General features: G+C 44.0%; 1 protein-coding gene across 1 annotated transcript; it reads left to right on the top strand.

The window, feature by feature from the left end:
• The first annotated feature begins 6,956 nt into the window (after positions 1 to 6,956).
• On the top strand, positions 6,957 to 13,856 carry LOC132867692 (protein NYNRIN-like). The gene is made up of 2 exons (XM_060900703.1): positions 6,957 to 7,530; positions 10,093 to 13,856. Exon 2 carries the CDS (start codon positions 10,418 to 10,420, stop codon positions 12,773 to 12,775), a length of 2,358 nt encoding a protein of 785 aa, XP_060756686.1. The 5' UTR covers positions 6,957 to 7,530; positions 10,093 to 10,417; the 3' UTR covers positions 12,776 to 13,856.
• The last annotated feature ends 2,802 nt before the right edge of the window (positions 13,857 to 16,658 follow it).

Genomic DNA, 16,658 nt, shown 5'->3' on the forward strand with positions numbered 1-16,658 from the left:
AGAGGGGATTGGGTTAGGGTTATGGGTGGGGGGTAATGCAAGCCCTGGTTTGGGTTGGGGATGGGTTAAGTGGTAGAGGGTATGTGGGATTGGGAGTGGGAGAGGGTAGGATTAGGGGTTTGGAAAGGTTAGGGTAAGGGATTGGGAGGGTGGGGATGGTGGATGGTTGGGGTTAGGGACTGGGAGTAGGAGGAGAGGTTAGGGATTGGAAGTGGGAGAAGGTAGGGTTAGGCATAAACCATTTGGAAAGGTTAGGGTAAGGGATTGGGGAGGTTGTGGAGGGTTAGGGATTGGGAATGGGAGAGGTTAGGATTATGGATTAGAAGTGGAAGAGGTTTGGGTTTAGGATTAGGTGATTGGAATGGTTACGATAAGGAATTAGGGAAGGAGGAGTCAGGTTGTGGAGGAGTCAGGGATAGGGTTGGAAGTTGGGTGTGTAGATTAGGTTGAGGGATTGGATGAGTTAGGATTGGGGAGGGGGAGGGTAATTATCCATCCATCCATCTTCTGCCACTTATCTGGGTCTGGGTCACGGGGGTAGCAGCCTAAGCAGAGCTGCCCAGACTTCCCTCTCCCCAGTCACCTCCACCAGCTCTTCCAGGGGAATACTAAGGCATTCCCAGGCCAGCCAAGAGATGTAATCTCTCCAGTGTGTCATGGGTCTGCCCTGGGGTCTCCTCCCGGTGGGGCATGCCCAGAGAGCCTCCCATGGGGCATCTTAATAAGGTGCCTGAACCACCTTAACTGACTCCTTTCAATGTGGAGGAGCAGCGGTTCTACTTTGAGTCTCTCTTGAATGACTGAGCTTCTCACCCTATTTCTAAGGGAGAGCCCAGACACCCTGCAGAGAAAATTCATTTTGACCGCTTGTATCCGCGATCTCGTTCTTTCGGTCACTACCCATAGCTCATGACCATAGGTGGGGGTGGGAATATAGATGGACCAGTAAATTGAGAGCTTTGCCTTTTGGCTCAGCTCTCTCTTTACCACAACAGACCGGTTTAATGTCCGCATCACTGCTGATGCTGCCCCGATCTGTCTGTCCAACTCCCGCTCCCCCCCCACCCTCACTCATGAACAAGACCCCAAGATACTTAGTGGTGAAAGTTTGTGAACCCTTTAGAATTTTCTATATTTCTGCATAAATATGACCTTAAACATCATCAGATTCTCACACAAGTCCTAAAAGTAGATAAAGAGAACCCAGTTAAAGAAATGAGAGAAAAATATTATATTTGGTCATTTATTTGAGGAAAATGATCCAATATTACATATCTGTAAGTGGCAAAAGTATGTGAACCTTTGCTTTCAGTATCTGGTGTGACCCCCTTGTGCAGCAATAACTGCAACTAAACACTTCCAGTAACTGTTGATCAGTCCTGCACACTGGCTTGGAGGAATTTTAGCCCATTCCTCTGTAAAAACAGCTTCAACTCTGGGAAGTTGGTGGGTTTCCTCACATGAACTGCTCGCTTCAGGTCCTTCCACAACATTTCAATTGGATTAAAGTCAGGACTTTGACTTGGTGATTCCAAAACATTAACTTTATTCTTCTTTCACCATTCTTTGGCAGAATGACTTGTGTGCTTAGGGTCGTTGTCTTGCTACATAACCCACCATCTCTTAAGATTCAGTTCATGGACAGATGTCCTGACATTTTCCTTTAGAATTTGCTGGTATAATTCAGAATTCATTGTTCCATCAAACGATGGCAAGCTGTCCTGGCCCAGATGCAGCAAAACAGACCCAAACCATGATACTACCACCACCATGTTTCACAGATGGGATAAGGTTCTTATGCTGGAATGCAGTGCTTTCCTTTCTCCAAACAAAACACTTCTAATTTAAACCAAAAAGTTCTATTTTAGTCTCATCCGTCCACAAAACATTTTTCCAATAGCCTTCTGGCTTGTGCACGTGATCTTTAGCAAACTGCAGATGAGCAGCAATGTTCTTTTTGGAGAGCAGTGGCTTTCTCCTTGCAACCCTGCCATGCACACCATTGTTGTTCAGTGTTCTCCTGATGGTGGACTCATGAACATTGGCTAATGTGAGAGAGGTCTTCAGTTGCTTAGAAGTTACCCTGGGGTAACTTCAGGGTAAATTCAATGAGTATATACAATACATTTTAGTATACACACAGTAAATTCCCCAGTGTAAAATATGCAGTGTCAAAGTCCATAGACTCCGAGAATTATTGCAACAGCTTGAGTAAAATGCCCCCTAGTGTTGAAAATACTCAGTCAAAAGATGTTGTGTCATTCAGTCACATGACTTTTGCTTTGCTTACTTGTGGTGAATGAAGTGATGGTCTGGCAAACCAATTTGGCTGCCGTTATGTAAAGAGCTAGTGAAACCATCTCAGACTATTTTCACAGTATAGAGGCCAATGCACAGTCAATATACTGAAGAAAGTTGCTCTTTGCGATAGGATAGATCCTTTCACATTAGTAAAGAAGGATTTTTTTCCTATGAGTTGGAAAATTATCCATCCATTGAATTCCCCGACATCTCAACTACCTGGTGCTGCAGACATCATTCTACATGGACGAACAGATGAAAACCTGGAAGAGCATGGAGGTGTACAACTCTTTATATGTGGCTGAGTTAAAGATCTGGAGATCAAGACACTACAAGATAAATTCTGGATCATTTATGTCCAGGAACGTAGGAATTTTGGGGCTTTTTGTAGGCATCTTTGTGATGATTGCTAGATGGCTACAAGTTTTAGTATCGGGTGTAAACAAACCGCAGCCACTCGATTCTCGATCCTCCCTACTCTCCCCTTCCAGGTAAGTCAAAGATCTATAGAAACACTACAGAGATCCACAGAAACACTTTTAAAGATCTGGGTATTGATGAAACAGGATGGAGAAGTTATCATGGCTCATTGTAACTGCATTGCCGGGTCAGCAGTTTTGTGCTGTTAACTTGTGAGCTCTGCTTTTGTGTATATGTGGATTGTTTTGATTATCTTATCTATCTAGTTCAGTGAAGGAGCCCAATCTACATCATCGTCCTTGTAAAGATTGCTGGAACTTCCTGATAAATAAAGCAAAAACATATGCATTAGTTTCCAATATGGCCACGATTAAATAGCAAACAAAAACACATCTAAAGTCAAGTTTATTTTTATAGCACTTTTAACAATATACAATGTCGCAAAGCAGCTTTACAGAAATTTAATGACTTCAAACATGAGCTAATTTTATCCCTACTCTATCCCCAATGAGCAAGCCTGTGGCAATGGTCGGAAGGAAAAATTCCCTCAGGTGACATGAGGAAGAAACCTCGAGAGGAACCAGACTCAAAAGCAAACCCATCCTCATTTGGGTGATAACAGATAGTATAAATAATTTGCTTCTATAACAGTGCCCTACATAGTCACAATAGGCCGTAAGGTGAACCCTGAAAAGTCTTTCAGAAACAAGATTCCGCTCCGACGTCTCCAAACTACATAATATCCAATTCTTAAAAATGGACGTATTATGAAATGATGTCATCAAAAAGTTCTCACCTTGTAATGCTATCAATTTTTCGCACGAAGGCTTGAAAAAGCGAACTAATGTCATCGGCGCGGAATGATATTTTGGCACCGCGGAATAAGATTTCGCTACAGAACAGGTTCCATGGTTGCTGACGTATCCCATAAACACCCGCGACATAGCCCCATTTCGTAAACAAGAGACCAACATGGCAGCCGCCACAGCCTCGTCTAGCAGCAGTGGAGGAGAGGAAAGTTTGGAAATAACAGCAAAAAGGAGAAAACTTCTTGCACGTAAGCAGTGCTATATGCATATAGCTTCTGTGAAGCACGGAGTGACCCAGGAATTTACCTTCAAACGGTGGAATACATACCGGGACAGTATCCGACAGTGGCTGCAGTTGAGCGGTGAGAACAGGAGACTAGCTGAAAACTACAAACACTGTTTAGATTTAGAGTTTGACAAGATACCCGAGGATGCTGCCTTCCACCCTGCATGTTACCGCAGGTTTACGGACAAACTTGCTATTGAAAGAGCGGGAAAGCATATGGTGCGCGAGAAAGAAGGGGGAGATGAAACTCAAGATGCCGCAAGACCCCCCGAAGCTGGCCCCCCCCTCCGAAGCTGGCCCCTCAACATCGGGCAGCACTAAGAGTCTTAGATCCAGGTCAATACTGCCTATGTCCAGCTCAGGTCCCGTCCTTCCTGCCCTGTGCATTATATGTAAAAAAAACCCTCAAATTCGTCTTAAAGGGAGGCAAACGACAAAGGGAAGCTCTTTCAAAAGGTGAGACCTTAACAGCAGGTAAGCAAACCCACCCATCCCCCCCCCCACACACACACACTCACACAAAGGGTCACAATCACTGATCAACCCACCAACCCCCCTGCCCCCCCCCCCCCCCCCCCCCCCCACACACACAAAGGGTCACTATCACTGATGACTATCTACAGTGCTATCTCCCTCTGCAAGTGTGTTTGCATGCATGGATGTTATGTTTCAATGTTTGTATGCATGTAACATATGTGTGCCTTTATGTGAATATGCTACTGGCAAACTTAAATTCCTATGTGGTAATAAGCATGTCTTTCTGTCTGGCAAGGCAAGTTGCAGACTGCTGCTGAGACTAAAGATGACCACAGTATTCTGGTACACATTAAGGACAAAGACTGTGTGGCTCTGGAGGTGCAGTACCACAAGAGCTGCTACCAGCAGTACACCAGATTTCTGAATGAGCCTGCTAGACAAGAGAAGGACAAGTAAGCCATGTACTAACTTCTCATACATGACCATAGAATGCTACTTGCTACTGTTCAATGTGAAGACAATTAGTCACAGCACTGTGTGTGTGTGTGTGTGCGCGTGTATGTGTGTCTTCCCCCCCTCTCTCTTTCTCTGTCACTGACACCTATAGTCCGGGAGCCAAAGGCCCAAATTTGGCTGAACCTGGCTTTGTCGGTTAAAGTTTTTTTTTTTGCTGTTTGTTGTTGTCCAAGGTCTACTCATTAAGATAAGAGAGGGTGCCCGGTGATATCCCTTGGGCAATTCCGGATATTGGCCCTTTATTGTTGGATGTGCTGCAGTCATAGCCTAAATTCTGACATTTTGACATTCTTCACTTTATGTTCACCAAAGTCTATATATCATACTTATTTTTGTGTTTGTTAACATAATAGGATGAATTTAAGGCCTGGGGGTGGGGTTCCAGCCATGGTTGGGGGTGTGGCCATGCAATTGGGGGCGGGGCTTATACCAAAAAGCCCTTTATTACTCTATTACTTTGGTTGTTAATGCGAGCCTTAAATTATTAGGCATACACTCCATTGTCATCCTTGTGTTTACTTCTGCAGGGGCATATGAGGGACACAATTAGCTAATTCAAGCCAACTTGTGTAGCTATCTTGCTAACTCTGTGAATCACACTGCCCCCAAAAGATCACAGCATGCATAAGCTAAGCAGAGAAACTATTTGACTGTAATCATGAAAGAGCAGTGACATGTACTTACTGCTCACCAGTGAACTAGACCCATAGTTTCACAACACTGGCTAGCACACCCAACTCTCACCTAGTAAATGCTAGTCACTGATTTTTTTAAGCTAATACATTAAGCTAATAGATTGCTTATTTTAACGATATTGACTGTTGAAATAGTAATGTCCCTGGTTCCCTAGTAAAATTCAGGGCATTGTCCCCGATTATCAACTCAAAAGTCTGTTAACCTTACCCTCACCCCCACTCCAAACCACACTGCTTGTGGACTGAGAGTCATGTGCACTAGCCAGTCCACTGACTAGCACGACTTTTAAAACGTTGGGCAGTAAGGTTTCCTTAAGCTAATACATTAAGCTAATAGATTGCTTATTTTTACGATATTGACTGTTGAAATAGTAATGTTCCTGGTTCCCTAGTAAAATTCAGGGCATTGTCCCTGATTCACCCCCACTCCAAACCACACTGCTCTTCCACTGACTAGCACGACTTTTAAAACGTTGGGGAGTAAGGTTTACTTAACATTCTCCTCTGTACTAGCTGGCATCCAGTACATAAGCATATTTTTACAGACACTAAGCAATGGCAAAGGGTTTAGAGGGTTTTTTTTTCCATCTGAACTCTTAGTTCTTTCCTTAAATAGTTTTTGTGTTTTGTGTGTGTGTTTGCATACTGTATGTAATTATTTTACATAATTATTGCTCATTAGTGTGTGTGCATGTGTATGTGTGTGCGTGTGCATGCATGCATGCACGTACATGCTTTATGTACTGTAGTTCTTGTATCAAAATTGTTAATTTTGCAAATTTATGAAAGGGTCAATTACACGTTTGACTAATTTGAATGACAGTAAAGCGTGAATACTGTACAGCCAATTTGGTTAATTGAAAATCAGTATCTTTTGCTATTCTTGTGTGTGTGTGTGCGCATGCTGTATATGCCATTTTGCATGCTTGATATATTGCATACTGTAGTTTTACATAGTGGATCACTGGTGTGAGTGTATATGCATGCTGTATATAGTTCTATTGCATGCTGTATATAGTTCTTTTACATAGTGGATCACTGGTGTGAATGTATATGCATGCTGTATATATTTCTATTTCATGCTGTATATACAGTAGTTCTTTTACATAGTGGATCACTGGTGTGAGTGTATGCATGCTGTATATAGTTCTATTGCATGCTGTAGTTCTTTTACATAGTGGATCACTGGTGTGAGTGTATACATGCTGTATATAGTTCGTTTACATAGTGGATCATTGGTGTGAGTGTATGCATGCTGTGCATAGTTCTTTTACATAGTTATTGGTCATTAGTGTGTGTGTGTGCATGCTGTATATAGTTCTTTTGCATGCTGTATAGTTCTTACATAGATATTGATCATTATTTTGTATTAACTGTAGAGTTTATGTAATACTTGTATAAAAATCGCTAATTTGGAAAAGTTATGAAAGGGTTAATTAATCCACATTTGTAAGAATATAATCCTGAATACTCCTAAACCTACTCTTGTAAATGCGCGGCCCAAGGGTGACTGTCGTGTAGTGTAGCAGTTTAGGGTTAACTTTAGGCCAGAGATAATACGCGCTGCTCTGTACATTTTGTACTTTTCGTATGTTCTGTTCCTATTTCATATCCTGGTCAACTCACCATATAAGGAGTTGTTTTATTATACATGAAAGAGCAGACCATACACCCCCTAGAACAGGAGGAACCAGGAATGTGGTTTCAGTGAAACTAGAAGGTACAGAGAAAAGCAAAAGAGTATGTTCTCGCGGTTATTGAACTGTGCATAACTCCTGTGTGACCTTGATACTGAGTGTGCAAAACACATTCCATAACTTTCTACTGCTGATACTCCCTATGCAGAAGTGTGTATATATACGCCCTGACGCAGCTATGTGTCAGGACACGCAGAGAATAAACCAGATCGATTTAACTCATGTGGTTCGCTCTCTTCTTGTCCTCGGAGATCTCCTGGTAACGCATCTGAACAGCACGCAGCGCAATCTTAACAATTTGGTGACCCCGACGTGATACTCTCAATCAGGTAAGACATGTTTGATTGACTACCTGGTTGGAAGTAGTTCCGTAGTGCCCTAAGGAGGGCTTTGTTTTCCCTGGTTCGAGTCCAGGAAGAGCGCGCTATAGAAATTTGTGTAGTGCCCTAAGGAGGGCTTTGTTTTCCCTGGTTCGAGTCCAGGAAGAGCGTGCTATAGAAATTTAGATAAATATCTGCTGTTTGTTTCTGTTCAGATCCGTTTGCTTTAATGTACGATGGGGGGCTCGTATCCTAAACCTGAGGTCACAGACACCCCAGCGGAATGGATGAATAAGTGTGGTTTAGGCTATTACGTTACGCCGTGGCTGGACAATTTGGCTGGGTGGACGGAGGCAAATCCTCAGATTCCATCGTATCCCCGTGATGGGACGTTTAATCCAGGCTTTCTTGCTTCAGCGCACCGTATGATTTATGAAAGCTTAGGCGATCCGGATTGGGACCGCCCTTATACGCGCGCAGGGTATGATTTACGAAGAAATGGTTTGACATGAAGAAGGTATGGGATAAATCAAAGGGTGTTTACACCCCGAGACCTGTTTTAAAGGCTATTCCAAAACCAAAACTTTCTCAGTTAACCTCCCATGTAAAGCGAGGGAGGAATAGTTACGTCCCACTCATTCCTCATCTCATATACATGTCCAGTAAATTTGTTAGCACATGATTTAATGTGCAAATTAGAAGTAAATCTCACATCCACTCCAGATGGACTAACTATTGAAGTAAGTGAAATGTGCGGTGTGCAGTATGGGTTTGGAAGCCCTCTGTATGTGTATGTCTGGCAGCTCTGTTCAGATCAGCTCGCACATTTGAACACCTCATCAGTTGACACAGATTATATGATGAGGAGCGTTTGCTCGAAATAGTCGATGTGTTGCAACCTAGAAATGACGTCGCTATGAATATAAAGGAAGAAATAGCTCCGGCTCAGGAAGGTGGCCGTCCGCGTCAGCGCACCGTGTCGACATTTTTTTGGAGGGACACACCGAATGCTTTGCAGCTCCTGCGTGAGCAGTTAACTAGGTATTTACTGGCTATGAAACAAGCGAACCGTGATCTGTCGCAGGTTACTAACTGTAAACAGGAAAAGTCAGAAGTGACGTCGGCCTTTTGGAAACGTTTTGGTGAAGTTTGGCAGCACCTGGGTGGGTTAGAATTGGACATGACTCAACCCAATCCAATGTTCCTGTCCACCTTTTTATCTAACTGCCGCCCTGAGGTTCAGAACGTTTTGAAACATCACTTGAGCGATAGGACTCATTTGGTCCTTCGCCAAGCGGGTGAACGGTTGAGGACAATGGAAAGTGATGGGTTGTTAGATTGTAAGACTAATAAAGCATGTTTATCTGTGGCCCCACAGGGCCCCGGGTCGTATCGTCATAATAATGACAAAACACGCACCGGGCCTCGCACATGGTCGGGTGGGAACCGGAAGAAAACAGGCAGGTGCCACTATTGTGGAAAGGAGGGCCACTGGATGAGGGAATGCTATGCGCGGCGGAGGGATGAGCAGAGTAGGACGGGAGAATTAGGGGATGTGTTGCAAGGCCAGAATCCCGGACCTAAGGGCTATCGGCAGAATAACGGACAGGACCAGCGCTATCACGCCCCGCTATAGGGCTGCCCCCAGGGTACGGAATCCACAGCCGTTGCCATGTTAAATCTCTCTTTTAGCTCTCCTCGTAACGCGGAGCTCCCTCTTGTGCCTCTGTGTTTGGCAGGAAGGGAGTATCCGTTTATACTTGATACTGGGGCCACTATGTCCTCAGTAGGGAGGGATTATGAGGGTCCTTTATCTACACGGTTTGTTAGCTCTGTGGGGATAGAAGGGGTTCCTTTTGACTCTAGTTGTACACCACCCTTACCTGTCATCTGCACTCTGGACCCTTCATTGCGTTTTTCACACTCTTTCATTTTTATGCCAGAGTGCCCTTTTAATCTTTTAGGTCGCGACCTCATGAGTCTTCTCGGACTCTCGATCTCCTTTAGCGGCTCACACATGATTGTTGATACTCCGGACGGTGCTCCGCCTGATGTTTTTGCTCTATCCAGTTCTGTGCTGCCACATAACATTCTGAACGCTGCTTGTACGTCCCAAGCTTTTTCCCCTGTTCTCTCTGCTCTTCCTAACACCCTGTGGGCGGATCATAAGGACGATGTGGGCTCTGTGAGCTGCTCTCCGTATGAAGCTGTTATTAAACACTCTACACCTGTTTATGTTAAACAATACCCTCTGTCTCCTAGTAAGCTCAATGGTATTGACAATATTCTAAAATCTCTTTTGCAGCAAGGTGTCGTGGTTCCTTGTGTCAGCCCGTATAACACCCCAGTGAACCCGGTCCCAAAACCGGATGGCACATGGCGCCTCACTCAAGATCTACGTAAAATAAATGAACTCATCGTTCCCGTGGCTCCAGTGGTCCCTGACGTTCCTTCTCTTATGTCTTCTATTCCGTGTGACCATGCTTATTTCTCTGTGATTGATTTGTGCTCTGCCTTTTTCAGTGTTCCTGTGGGCCATGAGACTCAGCCCCTGTTTGCTTTCACACACAGGGGAAGACAATACACGTGGACGCGGTTGCCACAGGGTTTCATTGACTCACCGGCGGTCTTCACTGCCGTATTGCGGGACGCGCTGGCTGATCCCTGTCTTCCCCGGGGCTCCACGGTGCTCCAGTACGCGGATGATCTTCTGGTAACGGCGGAGGATCAAGACGCTTGTGCTGCCGCCACATTGTCTCTCCTCACACTCCTGGCGCAGAAGGGTTTCAAGGTCTCCCGCACGAAGTTGCAGTTTTGCCTCACAACTGTTCGCTACTTGGGACATGACCTCTCCCAGGGTTCCAGGAGGCTTAGCCCGGAACGCGTTCAAGTCATTATGGACACTCAGGTACCTGCAACCAAGCACGCTCTCATGGCATTTCTGGGCCTCATCAATTACTGTCGTCAATGGATCCCTGACTGTTCAATCTATGACAATTGTTTGCGTTCAGCTATAAGTCACTCAGATCCTTTGACTCAGCCCCTGGTCTGGACTGAGGACATGCTAACGGCCTTAAAGGCTCTGAAGCAAGCTTTGTGCTCCGCCCCTGCTCTCGGGCTGCCGAACTATCGTTTGCCGTTTCACCTGTATGTGTGCAATCAGAAGGGGACCGCCTCTGGGGTGCTGGCTCAGGAGCACGGGGGGGGCATGCGACCTTGCGCGTTTCTGTCTAAAACTCTTGACGCTGTGGCACAAGGGCTTCCTGGCTGTCTTAGGGCTGTTGCTGCGTGTGCTCTCATGGTCACGGACGCTGAAAAACTTGTTTTGTCGCATCCGCTCATTTTACACACTTCACATGACGTCGTGTACATTCTGCGGAATCTTAGCACTCAGCATTTGTCTGCTCAGCGTCGCTCTGGCTATGAGTTTATTCTTTTGGCCACAGAGCATCTCACTGTTAAGCCCTCCTCGTCGTTTGATTCTGTCGCCCACGCTCTTCAGCGTCTTCTTAACTCACAGGATGACGATGTTGCGTTTGACTCACATGACTGTCTTTCTAATATCGTTTTTGAGACTAGCATCCGCCCAGACTTACACTCCACCCCTCTTTCCACAGGCGATTCTCTTTTTGTAGATGGTTCCTGTTCCCGCCCTGCGGATGGTGTGTTCCTGTGTGGTTACTCTGTCTGTCGCCTCCCTGATGAAATTGTTGAAGCTCATTCTTTGCCTTTTTCTTCTGCTCAGGCTGCGGAGCTCTATGCTTTGACTCGCGCATGTATTTTGGCTCAAGACACAGACGTTACTATTTACACCGACTCACGCTACGCTTTCGGCGTGGCGCACGACTTCGGCCGCATTTGGGCGTCTCGGGGGTTTACGACAGCCGACGGTAAGCCCATTTCTCATTCTTCACTTGTTACTGATTTAATCACCGCCTGTCTCCTTCCGTGCACGTTGGCCATTGTTAAGACACGCGCGCACACAAGAGGGGACTCATTTGAAGTAAAGGGCAATTCATTCGCTGATCGAGTCGCTAAAGCTGCAGCCGCATCCGGTGTCCTGCCTCCAGGCTTTAATTGCGCTTTAGTTTCTACTGATCGCATGGTTAGCGCTGTCTTACCTGACATAGATCTCATTTCTATCCAGGCCTCGGCCTCTGTGGCAGATACACAGTTCTGGGACGCCCAGGGCGCGACAGAGAAGAGTGGCGTTTTGCTTGACGCACAGGGCCGTCTTTGTTTACCTCGTCACTGTACTCCCTTTCTCGTCCGCGAGTTCCATGGTCCCACTCATCGCGGCCGAAGAGGGGTAGTGGAGGATATGAACAGAACATTCTGCATCAATAATTTGCACACAGACGCACACAACATTCTGGACAAGTGTTTAACGTGCGCCCAGAATAATCTATCTAAACCAGGCGCGGTACATCAGCACCTTCCCATACCCGATACGCCTTTCCAAGAATGGCAGATCGACTTCACTCACATGCCAAAGCAGGGCCCGTTCAAATACCTTTTGGTCATGATTGACAAATTTTCACGGTGGATTGAGGCTTTCCCGTGCAGCAAAGAGAACGCCCGAACAGCAGTGAACAAACTTACACAGGAAATTATCCCACGTTACGGTCTTCCGGTAGGAATTGACTCTGATAAGGGAACGCCGTTCACCTCTAAGGTAACGCAGGAGCTATGTAAAGACCTCAAGATCAATTGGCGTTTTCATATCCCATACCATCCACAGTCCTCTGGCATTGTGGAGCGTGCGAATAGAACAATTAAGGGTAAGTTGCGTAAGGCTATGCAAGACGCAGGCACGAAAAATTGGGTCCAAGTTTTACCGTTGGTCCTCGCTGATATGCGCATGACTGCTCAGGTCGCTCTCGACAATTTATCTCCGTACGAGCTCGTCATGGGACGCCCCTTTCCTGTCCCTTGGCGTAGAGGCATGCAGGTTATAGGAACGGGTGATCTTGAAGTACATCTCAGCGAGTACGCGGTGGGTCTCATGCGGGTGCTGGATGAGTATTGGGCGAGAGTAAATTCCAAAAAGCCTCCCATTCCAGAGGCACACACTCACCCCTTTGAGGTAGGGGACAGAGTTTTAGTAAAGAGATTCGCTAAACTAAACGCTCCCATGGAGGAGTCACCCTACAGTGGGCCCACCGATGTACTCGCTGTAACTCGCACGGCTGTACTAACGGACCTTTTTCCACAGTGGATCCATGCCAGCAGAATAAAGAAGGCTCCAATGTAATAGAAATCTATATTGTTGATGCTTAACAGACTTTTGTGTTTCAGAAAGTTGCTGTGACAATAGCTGACGGCCTTTTCAGGGATCCCCTTCCAGCATCTGGAGCAATCCAGTTTCGGCTGATCTACAAAGAGGGGATGGTTGGTGAGTCTTGCAAAGTTCTGGGCTGAAGAGTCTGAAAAGCACGGGAGCCTGTGATATTTTTCGCCGTCTGCACCCTGTGAGCATTAGAGAACAAAGTCAGTGACCAGTATGACTTTCTTCATCATCGTGCTGATCTCAACGCTTGGGGCAGGGTTACCCGCACAAGCAATACACCGGGACCCAAGGGATAACGAGTTTTGGAAATATATAAACTTCACTGTAAAAACATCAATGAATATGAGTATACCTTGTTATGTGTGTTCTTTGTTACCCCATGACAGCAGCGATCCTTTTCCGGTCCGAATAGCCCCATCTAACTATTCTAAGGTTAATATGACATGGCTCAGCCTGTGGCCCTCGTATACTCAAATTAAGGTTTTCCTGACAGACAATACAGACCCAGAGGTAAGGTTGTCAATACACTGGGGTGTGAATAATACTCTGGGCTTGCGTCAGAGTATTAAAGAGGGGATTGTAAGAATATAATCCTGAATACTCCTAAACCTACTCTTGTAAATGCGCGGCCCAAGGGTGACTGTCGTGTAGTGTAGCAGTTTAGGGTTAACTTTAGGCCAGAGATAATACGCGCTGCTCTGTACATTTTGTACTTTTCGTATGTTCTGTTCCTATTTCATATCCTGGTCAACTCACCATATAAGGAGTTGTTTTATTATACATGAAAGAGCAGACCATACACCCCCTAGAACAGGAGGAACCAGGAATGTGGTTTCAGTGAAACTAGAAGGTACAGAGAAAAGCAAAAGAGTATGTTCTCGCGGTTATTGAACTGTGCATAACTCCTGTGTGACCTTGATACTGAGTGTGCAAAACACATTCCATAACTTTCTACTGCTGATACTCCCTATGCAGAAGTGTGTATATATACGCCCTGACGCAGCTATGTGTCAGGACACGCAGAGAATAAACCAGATCGATTTAACTCATGTGGTTCGCTCTCTTCTTGTCCTCGGAGATCTCCTGGTAACGCATCTGAACAGCACGCAGCGCAATCTTAACAACATTTGATGTATTTGAATGACAAATATAGAGAAAAATGTGAATACCTATCAGATACAGCCAACTTGGTGCATTTAATATCAGTATTTACACTGATTATTTTTTTTTGTATTTTCTTCCATTATTTGGGGATATAGGGCATTAAAGGGTTAATATATTAAATTGCCCAAGGGATATCACCGGGCACCCTCTTAAATCTTGAAGAGCTACCTCAAATCTATAAGTTAAAGCAAAAAAAAAAAAACTTTAACCAAAAATTCCGGGTCCGACCCCATGGCTCCCGGACTACTAGGTCATTGCCTGGATGCTGACCCCTGCCTTTTTGCACCGTGCCACAGGACTTATATATATATATATATATATATATATATATATATATATATATATATATATATATATATATATATTTTTTTTTTTGTGTATATATAAATTTGCATTTGTAATGTGTATACATCACTGTTTTGTTGTTTACATTTTCTATTAAAGTTTGCAATTTGCCACATAGTTCTGTTGTGTGATGTATGATGACTCAGTCTTGCATCTTCTTTGTTGCCGCTGCTGCAGGTGCATAGTGCTGCCTAGTGCGTTTACCTACCTCTACTGTGCCGCTGCATAGGTAGTGAATACTTGAATCCCTGCCATTGTGCCTCTGAACTGAGCAATAGAACTGCAATATTATATATAGGTTGTATTATTATTATTATTATTATTATTATTATTATTATTATTATTATTATTGTGTATTATTATTCCTATGGACTCTTCTCCTTCCTGCACAATTTCTTAAATCTTGATCTGAAATCACACGCATTGCCTATATATTATATATGCCATTTTATGGCTAATCCATGGTGTGTATAGCCCACAATGATGAGTCAATACTCTATTCCATTACTGCCTGTGTAACATTGTAGGTCTGTTTTTCAAGCAAATTGTTTTATGGTTTATCAGTACTTTATAGTTAATAACCTAAGAGAATGAATACATGAATGGTCCTAGTCATAGACCATTACACCATATTTTGTACTATAATAATGGTGATAATAAAAATTATTTTTATTCTAATAATAATATAAACACTTCAATATACCACATATATGCAATATTGTCTTAGTGATGTATTTAAAGCACTATTTAGGACTTAGAAGACATTTCACCCACTTTGGAGGGTGTTTTGGAGACTTTTTCTACTAATGTGACTGTAATTACGCAAGCTGTCAGCTGATCTGTGGCAACGCGATTGGTCCAGACCGGTCACGTGATGTCCCGACACGTCATTTTTAGAGGAAAATACTTCACCACCCGATCGCTCGGTGCGAGGAATTGACAGGATTATAAGGTGAGAACTTTTTTCGTCACACTTTCTAGTACTCATTCTTAGTTTTAAAATAAATATTTCGTAGTTCGGAGACGTGGGAGCGAGATGAAACGAAAATGGGGTTCACCTTACGGCCTACAAAGTGTAACTGTGAAACCAGGAAAATCATTATAGTTTTAATATGAAGTCTGTTTTGTTGAAGTTATAAACTGTTCATTGATAGAAACTTGAGTGTAAAACAAGTTGTTAGGTATGCCCAATGTCACCTGATGTCAGGGGTGTATCACCCGCGGGGGATGCGTTTCATCCCCCCCACTTTTGTTGAAACACAATTTCATCCCCTGCACTTTTGTCAGATTAAAATGACATCATTATGAAAATTATACAGCTACTATAACATGTGTAACAAGGAAGTAAACTATTGCCATAACGCATAGACCGCGGAACCGCCCAGGCCAGGGGGGCCGTGGCCCGGGTAACTTTTTGAAAATTATTTAAAAAATAGACTAAACCAATATTTTTTGACGTTGAGCGGACTCGAGCCTGGCATGAACCGCTCCGACGCGCTATAATGACACCAATCTATCACCAGCCATTCAGGAGACTTAATCAAACGCATCCCCCGCCCACCAATCAGAAGACTTAATCAAACGCATCTCCCGCCCACTTGTTTCCGCGTCTGAGACATTGAATTTTCACAGGAGGGAAGAAGTTGACTGAGGTAAGACTGTGTGATAAATTAACGAACGAATAAGAGAGGAATTTCAACATATAGGGCTTAAGTTTGTTACTGTTAAATAAGTATTGCTTGTACAGTAGCGTTATGTCATTACAACGTTGACCCACTTTTAACGTGCCGAGTACCAACTGTAGCCGCTAACATGCTAATTAGCTTGCTGTCAAAAGTGCAAAGACCTTAAATTGCTCTGTGTAAATTAGAAAATGGCGCAACTTCCTCTGTAGCCGTCAACAAAACTTGTCTTGAGTTTTGAGCTGATCACAACAGGGCAGCACTGTGGCCTGAGGTAAAACATGATAGTTTTAGTTTGTTTAAATTACAAAAATGAGTATACCCAATGACTGTCTCATATACTCATACTGTTTAAGTAATGCAATAAAACTAATCTTTAAAAGTGATATTTACTCAAACTGTTTGCACAGAATGAACTTTTGGGTTAACAGTGTAATAGTGTTGCAGTGTTCTGCAAATTTGCAATTTAATATTTCAGATCTTGAGACATGAAAGTGCTATTTTAAAAAATAAAAGGTCAGAAGTGTTTTCTTTGTCATCTATTTAGTTCATTTTATTTCCTCAATAATTTTCCTTCATTGAGAAATCAGTCTGGGCTCTTATGGGTTAATCAGTAGCCTGCATGCTAGTATATGTTCCATTTACAGTCAAACATT

This window comes from Neoarius graeffei, chromosome 19 (assembly GCF_027579695.1).
Source record: "Neoarius graeffei isolate fNeoGra1 chromosome 19, fNeoGra1.pri, whole genome shotgun sequence".
NCBI lineage: Eukaryota > Metazoa > Chordata > Actinopteri > Siluriformes > Ariidae > Neoarius > Neoarius graeffei.

Excerpts from the sequence above, each read along its gene's own strand:
- LOC132867692 (XM_060900703.1), top strand. The coding sequence starts at position 10,418 with ATGGACACTCAGGTACCTGCAACCAAGCACGCTCTCATGGCATTTCTG.